Here is a 9,597-nt window from a genome sequence, read left to right on the forward strand (position 1 = left end):
CTGCTGAAACTGTAAGAAATAACATCTGCATGGTATATTAAAGGACTGAAGCATTATATAATTACAGTGCTTTAAACATGTCACTAACAGTTAAAGTTTGCACAGAAATTTTTAAAAATCCTGATAAATAGCAGACAAAGTGAAACTACTAAAATAAAATTGAAATATAGGAACCCTCTATAATTGAAATGGAGAGAGCAACCAGAACAGCTATATGACACATCCATTGCCAGCTGTGGAAAATTATAAATTGGATCACTTCTGGAAAAACTGTGGACCCCTTTTAACTCATCACACCACTATTGGAAAAAACAGAAAATATTTGACTACCATAACAAATTCTGAGAGCAAAAATATACAATCACTGTAAACCCCAGCATAGCAATGAGGATAAATACACTTCTGGAAAGATGTACTCAAAAAAGAAAAAATTTCAGACACTTCTTCGTTAAAAAAAGATAACGATACGTAAGAAAAATTAAAATCAAAATATTATCAATTGTAAGACTGGCAAAATAATACAGTAAAAGTAATAACTCAGAGGCTGAGTTACAAAACATTTCAGGATGTTTCCTAGACAAAGGCTTTGTCTGGCCATGCTGACTGCACTTCCACAGGCAGTAGTCAGTAAAGGAGTGCTGCTCCACTTGAGGGTTTAGGCTGGCTGCTGACACAGCACAGGGGATTCCTACACTCCTGGAAACACTGCCTTCAATGCATCACTAGTTTGGACACTCCGTTTTGGTTTTGAGCAGTTCTGATCAAAATACTGGATTCTGAACTGTTCCATGCATCTTTGCAAGACTCTCCTGTAGTCTCAGGATGAAGAAGTAAAAGCATGCATGCCTGTGTGAAAGGGAGGGAGTATGTTTTTAGGGCCTTTCTCATTTCCACTAAACATTGCAATGACAGCAGTATGGGTTAAAATGACTGGCAACTGTACTGTATTTCACCTCTTTTATATGAATGAAGACTAACAAGAAACATAAGCCAACAAACACCACTGTTAAAAAAGACTCTACAATCTACTACTGTAGACATAACTAAAAAATATTTATCTTTGGTCCTTTGGGTATAGCCTTTTACTAAGCTCTTCCAAAATACCAAACTTGGTGACTGTGTATGGACACTTACCAATGATTAAATATTTCAACTAGTTCTCTACAATATGAGGAATAAAACTCTCCTCCAGTTGGGGTCTACCAAGTGATAGAAAATATTCTGAAAAATGTACATGTATTTAGTTTGTGGTAGCATTTTCACTCAAAATTAGCTCAGCGTAATAAAATTCAAATGTAGCAGGGTTTAATCCACACCACTGTTATTAAAATTTTCTAGCGAGTCACCAAGAGTCCACAGAACTTCATGAAACAACAATAATGTAGATAACTCTTCACACTACCTGTTCTCCAGCCTTGAAATCTTGAAGTGCTACACATTCACACCGGTCATCTTCTAAATTGTAGCCTGTAGTGATCTATCCAGGAAAAGAGTGACAAAAGCACCTTTAGCATTTTATATTTCTCTCTCCCACCACTGACAAATTTTCCTATTGGAAATAAACATTAACAATAGGAATTGCATACATTTCTTTCTCAGCACAATAGAATATAGCTGATAGTGATCGCTCTCCAATTCCTGAGCAATCTCTTTTTAAAAAAATTTTTACAATAAAGAAATCTAACAGAGAAAATAACCTACCTGAAGGGAACAGAAGGCTCTGAGAAAAGTACCTTCCATAGACAACAGACAAAGTGCCATGCTAAAGCCAGCGATTTGTTATAAAGTTCTAGAGCTTTCAGTCACTCCCATGAGGCCCAAGGGAGCACAGCACTGACAGCTCTATATGCTGTGCTTTATCCTTCAACTGCCAACACATTTTTGATTTCTCAATGAAAAAGGATTAGATAACTGTGGATCTTTAGGGGATACAATCTTCAGAGAATTATAATTTACTTGAAAATAATCCCCTTATCTAAAAGTTAAGTAATACTCTTAAAATGCTAAAAGGATTTTTGTGATGGTAGCAGGCAATGGAAGATGATAAACTCTCTTGACAAACCTGTACTTCCCCAAAAACAATTACTAAACTGTAACGGGGTCACACTAACAAGTAAAGCTATCCTAAAAATGTAATATTTTTACCAAGTGACAAACAGCATGTTCTTGAATAGTATTACCAGAGATGCAGCCACAGGATGGAACATAAGCTGCTGAAAAATCAGAAAGCAACTTTTATGGGAGGTAGTCTGAGTTCAGTACTGACAGAGGTAACTTATGGAAAAACATGTTCTGGGCCTAAGGAAAAACCTAAAAGAAGCCAAAGATTCTCTCTCAGCCTTTGAAAATGAAAACATTTTTTTGTAAGCTGACTGACATGAGTTGCAGTATACCCTGATTCTCATCTTGGATGCAGCTTGTCCAAAGACAGAATTCCTCAGATTATTTCAAAAGCTTGGTTGACGGCTTATACATTAATAGTTTTGCACTGCTTGCATCATTAAATGTGCATTTGTTGAAAACAGCTGAAACAGTGCTTTCAAATGGAGCAAATCCAAAATGTCAGCCCCAAGAACAGGCAGCCTGGCCCTGTAGACACTTGCAGAAACCTCCCTGTGCAGATGCCACCACTGCAGGTCTATTAACGGGTTTGTGGCATGTAGAGATCAGTAAAGAACACGAGAGCCATGCAACACAGCCTACTGAGAAACACAGGCTGCAGTACTCGAACACGGAAATTCCTCTGCATTCTCTAACGTGAACGACACAATTTAAATTAAGATCTTGGGTTTAGAAAGTTATCCTACCCTGAATGCTAGTGGATGACAAATCTACCTTCCTAGTTCAAATAGAGTCATCTTCTAAAAAATTGTACCTTTCATCCAAAAAAAAGGAACTCTTGACCTGTCCTGAAATTTTCTTAGTGTGTAAACTCAATGAAATAGTTCTGGATGTGAAAAGTCCACACCAAACCCTAGAAAAGCTGGTGGAACAGGATGGTTTCACAGACTGAGGAAATTCCAGTATTTTAAGAGGAGGATTCTGTCAGCTTAAGCATGCCTCACTAGAGTACTGATCCTTCTTTTAATTTTTTATTTTTGCTTAAAAAAAACCCCCAAAACAACACACAAAACTGAGCAGCACTTCTGAAAGACTTTTCTATAAAGCATAATGGAGTGCTAGACTCCTATTTCCTCTTTCTTTTAATAGCAGTCACATAAGAGAATTAACAGGGTGTTTACTTCTCTTCCCACATGATAGCTGACAAATTGCATCCCTTCAGTTTTATTTCTGAAGCAGACTGATACATGAATTTCAAGTTGTGTATAAAGCATGCAATAGTCTGCTTGGTCAGTGATTAAGGATGGACCCAGCCCAACAGGCAGAATGTAGCTTATTCAAAGCTCTGTCAGAACTGGTAATCAACCTCTGACTGTCAAAATACAATCCCACTAAAGAATAACAATGAGAAATGCATGAAGACAACCATTTTGAAATAGTTTTTAGAGGCAGGTTGATCTAATTAATAGTGTCAGAAGCAAGAAAAAGCTGGATGGACCTAGCTCCAGTTAAAATCCAAAGAGCATTTTATTATCTAGCTCATGGAAAGGGGTCCTGTGGAATAAAGCAAGAACAGGGATATATATGGTAGCTGACTGACTTGAGAAGTATTTTAGCACTACATTTGGAATAAACTAGACAGGGGTGCACTCAATGCCATCTTTTGTTTCTTACTTTTCTGCAATGAGTAACAATTCCCTTCATGTATTTTAAAGGGATTGTGCTATGATTAGAGCAGAACCCACCCTGATCTCACTCTACAATAATACAAACTACAGTACAGGCAGCTTACAGTTATCTTAGCAGTCACCCCCCCTCCATTTCTAATAGTACAAGGCAACTAGCACACAACAGAAATAGCTTTATAGTAGCTTTTCTTAGCCCATTACTAATATTACAGTTTTCTATCCTTCCTGAATTTATATCCATTTAAATTACTTTCTGTAGAAATACGAAATAAATGACCGAAACCTTTACATATATACAAAATATTTAAGTTCAGCACAACCGCCTTTGCCCTTTAGGATATACTTCAGCATAAAAAAGTGTTTCCAATCCTGATATACTACTGCATTAGGAGGTTTGGCTCCAGAGGTTGGCTCCATATCAAACCCATTGCTAAACAGCATAATAAAAATAAAAATTACTTTATCAATTTAAATAGAAGTTTGAATGAGTAAAACAACATAAATAGCTGCTCTTTTAATATACGCTACTTAAATTTTCCCCTCACAGAACCTTGATTCTCTTCCTCTTTACTCTAATCCCAACTTTGAAGGCATTCATTAAGAGTTGTCTAATGAATACAGACAAGTCTCTGCGAAAGCATCTGAAAGAGATGCCCAGCAGGAAAAGGGTACAGGAAGTACTGACGCTTGCAGCTATGACTTATATTACAAAAATACACATTTCTGAATTTTAAGCAATTTTCTTTATACTGAAGACTCTCATATGAACTTTATTGCTAAATCAAAGCTGTGAGATTGCATAACAAATAGGGAAAGGCAAGAATCACTGTTAAAGAACAACACGTAATCACCTTGAAATAAGGAAAAATAAATAAATAATAAACCCCAAACACTTGCAACTTCATAGCCTAGCCTACCGTGCTGTAATTGATACAGTCATAGTAACACTAAATTAGCTAAATGTCAAGTGAAAAACAACTTGCTTTACAGTTTGTTCATTTAAAATAGACTTTTTTTATTCCAACAGCACTAACACATACTGCTGTCCTAACACTCAGGTCAACCCTCCCACAAAAGAATCAGATCACTTGAATAGTATGGTCATATCCAGTGCTGACAATAAATAATATTATCTACTGGAAACACAAGTAAGGGGTATGACTTTTGAAGCATACATGAGTATGACTAAGTAACACTGATAAACCAGCCTCTCTGGGTTTCCATTTCCTCATCTCAGCATTAACTAGTCTGTTAATGAAATCAGAAATCATCCCCTGAACGAGCGCACGTAAGCCAAAGTGTCAGCAGGTCTGACTTTCTATATACATATGTCACCTTTTAAATGTTTAATATGCCCTAAAGTAGTATTTTTGCATTTTGTTTCTTTGATGTAGTAACAGATGTACTGTTTTTGTTGAACTAGGCTTTGTTCTTGTTGTTGCTGTCTCTATAACAAGGCTCTTTGGGCACGGTTAGGAGAGCAGGCAGTATTTCTTAGTTGCAAATCTCTAACCACTTTCCCTAGTGGTAGCTACAAGAGGCAACCTCCACCAGTGCCCGCTTTCTGTTCTCAGAACAAATCTGTCCAGTGCTGTGCATCTTTTTCAGCCCATGAGAAACAAAGCTCCATGTCAGGAGACTATTCAGACTTGTCTGGACAAAACATTTCATGTAAATGAAAACTTTTAAAAGTACATTATATGCACATAAGACATAACTTTACACAAGTATCCAATCACTTGTAAAGTGTTCTCTAGATGAAGAAAGCTCTCCCTGAAAAGCTATCATAAGATATTTGAGAAACTGACAAACCTTTCTTTCACATATTAGTTTTTTAGGGTCTCTTGGGAAGATAACATACCTGTGTTAAGAAGCATAATGGAAAGTGTTACTAAACTGTTCCACAGTAGTTGAAAGGTGTAACACTTAAGCCCTAAAGTCTTTCACCAACACTGAATAAATCCTTACCAATCCATTAGTATGATTACACATGTCCCATAAAGGTATTAGAGCCAGTGTAACTCTGGAACCATCTTCTGTTGGAATCTGGTTCTGCCGTGTCATAACAGAGGAAACTGCCCATCTGCAAAAGTTAAAAACACAAGATGGTCAATGTTCAAAGCATTAAAGTATGATAGGCCATAGTCCCACCTGAAGCAATCATTTAGACTGGGAGTTTCCAAACATAGTTTCCTTAAAGATCACACTGACTATAGGAACAGCAGAAGGCAATACCACTTCCAGGAGAAGCAGCAGCTCCCAGGTTTCCGGGACATGCACACAGAACAAATCCCAAACCAGGATTGAGATCCCTCCTCTCTTTGCAAGAGAATCTTCACACTGTCCATTGGCTCCATTCCTCAAGCAGGATCCACTCCCTATGTAACCTTCTGCTTCCCCAGCCCTTCCCTGCATATGTATCTCACACTACACATCCCAAACCCAGGGTCACCTGCTCCTGCAGGTTTTCCTGCTGGGCAGCAGGAGCTCTCATGCAAACTCTTGTAAGACCCAGGATGTATTTTCCCTCTCACTCTCTAAAAAGCTTATGTCCTGCATGAACTGGAAACCAGTGCAACCACCTGACACATGCATGATCTTTTGGTAAGTGTTTCTCATCAATCTGCAAGCTTTTGGCTTAGGCCAGTATTGCTAAATTTTCTGCTTAACAGAATTGAGAGGGGGAAAAAAAAGCCACAACATTCCAAACAGATATCCAGGTAAAAACCATGAAGAGAGTATCACATAGTTCTTTTGCACATGGACATCATTCAAAACCCTTCTAAGTCAGGATAAGCAAATGAAATGCAAGCTACCCTTTCAGACATAAAAATCTTTAGAAAAGCTTAGAATTTCAGTAGTCTCTAGAACTTCATTTTTTATTTTATACCTGACAAAAATTAATACTAAACACCAGTGGAAAAAAGAATCTTAGTTTCACTATATTCTGGCTTTAATACATATATGTGTTGTGGAGTTTTTTGAGGGGAAAAAATGATGCCACTAGGAGAAGGTCAAAATAATTTGAATTCCCACAGACTCTACTACTAACATGCATTTAGTATACAGAATTAGACTTTCTGAAGGATTTCTTCAGAAGGACTAGACTGCTAACAAAGACAGTGGCAAACTGAAATCTACCTAATTTCTAAAAAAAAGTTAAATTGTGGATAATTCTGACATACAAACACTGCTTGAAACAGAGTAACAATATGCTTCTTGTTAATTGTTGTAATTTGTCTTTAAAATTTTGGACCACTTCACATGTAAGTTGGTGTGCTCCCCAGTGACCCTTTAAATGAAGGAGGCATGCTTTGGAAATCCCACTTTCATAGACTTACCCACAAGTACAACTAGGCTAAAAAATCCCTCATGAATGTCTTTTATTTGTGCTATTTTAACCATGTAACAGAATTAAAGCTTTCATTATCTTAATTGTTATTCTTTTTATCTTAATTCTGTCACCCCTTATAGCACCTCCAAGTGACACTCATGTTTCATGTGTGCAACTTCCATTCTCCAGCTCTCCTGTTCAGCAGCAGCTCTAGATACTAACTTTTACTAGTATGTGCTGGTAAGCTTTTTATGAAAAAAAAAAAGAAATGAAAAAAATTTCCCCAAACCCTAAAAGTCCTGCCACATCAACTGAATTATTTTCTTAAGAAACAAGGAATTACCTTAGTAATCTGACTATGTGTGCCAGTTGGCTAAACTAACTGCTTATAATGAATGACTATTCCTTTGTAACAATTAAAATCTGCATATTTATTTCACTTTCTTCTTCATTAAGAAAGTGTATTAGTATCAAATCTTACAATTAACGTTTCAGTAACGATAAGGCTTTCCCAACAATGAAGAATTCCAGGGCCCCACAGTTTACCACAGTAAAAAAAGAAAAGAAACAAAGGAAAAAAAAATTTAAAGACAGACCAACCTGTAGTCGTCATAAGTGAAAGAATCCTTTAAGGGCAGTTTGCTGGCATTAGGATGGGTCTGCAAAATATAAGTTGCATAAAAAGGTGAAAAGAGGAAGAAAAGAGAAATCAGAAATCAGTCAGCAGAATTTCATTATTTAGCTGCCTAACAGATCCTAACAAGAGCCAAATGAAGCAGGAGGCGTCCAGCCGCGCTACAGAGGGATCATCATGCTATTATGCTCTCATACATCACTGTCAACTTAATTTGTTGTGCCCAGCAGCCGCCATAAATCTGTTTCTTCATATTTCAAGACTGGAACCCACAGACATTGTACAAAAAAAAAAATAAAATTTAAGGTGGACTGAGTATGTGAAGGTAAAACACAATCCAGCCCTCGATGCACAGTGGGGGAAAGAAATCAGACAATAAGCGTACATTAGCTTTCACCAACTTCCATATTTTCCTCTCCTCTGAGATATCAGTGAGATATTTCACAAATGCAAGGAATATTATACAAGATTTTCAATTCTTCCTTGTTACCTGTAACAGTGTTATTCAGTAAAGTTGCACTACACCTCTGAAACAAAAACAGATTATAAAATATTTAAATGGCTTCGGTGACAAACACCAATTAGACAGTATCTACGTTAGCCCATCTACACACTCTCCTATCTAAAAGTGGAGCCGTGTCATTTGTGAATGCATACTGCAGTTCTCATTAACAAGCAAACATTTAATTTCTAAAGGCTTTAAGAAGCTCTGATAACAGTTATTTTTCTGATTAATTAACTTATTTAAAGTCTTGAAAATACAGGTACCTTTAAACCCACATTCACACGTTATCTTTAGAACTTTGTTCCAATTCACAAATGGAAAGCCATAGCAGCATAAATTTTAATCTTCTGGTTCAATTAGGTCTCTGAGATGAATTGAAGCAAATGATCAAACGGTTATTTCCGAAGATACAAATGATTTTTTGCATAGCTCTATCTTTGCGACGCTCTTAATGCATGAAGCTCCATGTAGTACGCAGTTTTTTACTCTTGATGCATTAGCATCACAAGTGCGTGGTAATTTATCATTTCTCACTGTAATGTACTTGCTGGCACTGTGTGCAGGACAGTAGGGGATGAGGTAAAAGTGGCTCAAACCGTAAATCAATTAGAAAACAAAAGCTTGTGCTCAGCGCGCAATTTTAGGCAAATTATATATTACAAAAGACTGCCAATTGGGTGTGAGGTCCCAGGTGGCTGCTCTGCCTCAGCCCCTCCGGTTAACCCTTGCGATGGGCTTTCTCCGGAACACGACTGAAGTTAACAATTCCAGTGGCTCCTGCCCCTCCCCTCACTTTTAATTCTTTTTTTCTTTTTTACAGCACTCTACGTTTCCATATGATTTTCACTCACATCGATGACACGGTCATTGTATAACAAATCCCTTCGAATTTAATTGTAGCAACACATTGTACAGCTGTTTCTTCTCACAAAAACATTCAGCACAAACCCAGGACTGAGACCCGAGCCAAGACATTTCAGGAGGCACCTTCCCTGCAGGACAGTCCAGACCCGAGTCCAGAAATGAATGCAGAAACTCAGCCTTCAGCTGGAAATAATTATTACGAACAAAAACCTCCCTATAGTTTTCATTTATGACACTCTAATTTCAACTCTTATTACTCCTATTATTAATCTATTTTGCAGAAGCTCGATAATTAAGCAGGGAAAGACAACACCAACACTGCGAGTATCAGCCCCTCCGTTTCCCTTTACAGCACGACCGCGTTTCCCTCCGGCCCGTGGCGATCGGTGTGAGGAGTCGGGTCTCACTGTGCGCCTCAAGTTTACAGCCGGCGTTTCGCATTTACCCCCCGGACCCTGTGAGTGCCGCTGCCCGCGGCCCATGCCCGTGCCCGGGCGCTCAGCCCCGCTCC

General features: G+C 37.9%; 1 protein-coding gene across 1 annotated transcript in view; it reads right to left on the reverse strand.

Annotated features, from left to right (window-relative positions):
- The window catches only part of SETD3 (SET domain containing 3), a 54,461-nt gene that overhangs the window by 7,273 nt on the left and 37,591 nt on the right, over positions 1-9,597 (reverse strand). Inside the window, exons 7-9 of the mRNA XM_008629743.2 lie at positions 7,684-7,742; positions 5,718-5,832; positions 1,403-1,477 (exon numbers count right to left, since the gene is read on the reverse strand). Of these exons, the coding sequence (XP_008627965.2) occupies positions 1,403-1,477; positions 5,718-5,832; positions 7,684-7,742 (249 nt within the window). The remainder of the gene's footprint in view (positions 1-1,402; positions 1,478-5,717; positions 5,833-7,683; positions 7,743-9,597) is intronic.

Source organism: Corvus brachyrhynchos, unplaced genomic scaffold (genome assembly GCF_000691975.1).
Source record: "Corvus brachyrhynchos isolate BGI_N302 unplaced genomic scaffold, ASM69197v1 scaffold1, whole genome shotgun sequence".
In the NCBI taxonomy this organism is placed as follows: domain Eukaryota; kingdom Metazoa; phylum Chordata; class Aves; order Passeriformes; family Corvidae; genus Corvus; species Corvus brachyrhynchos.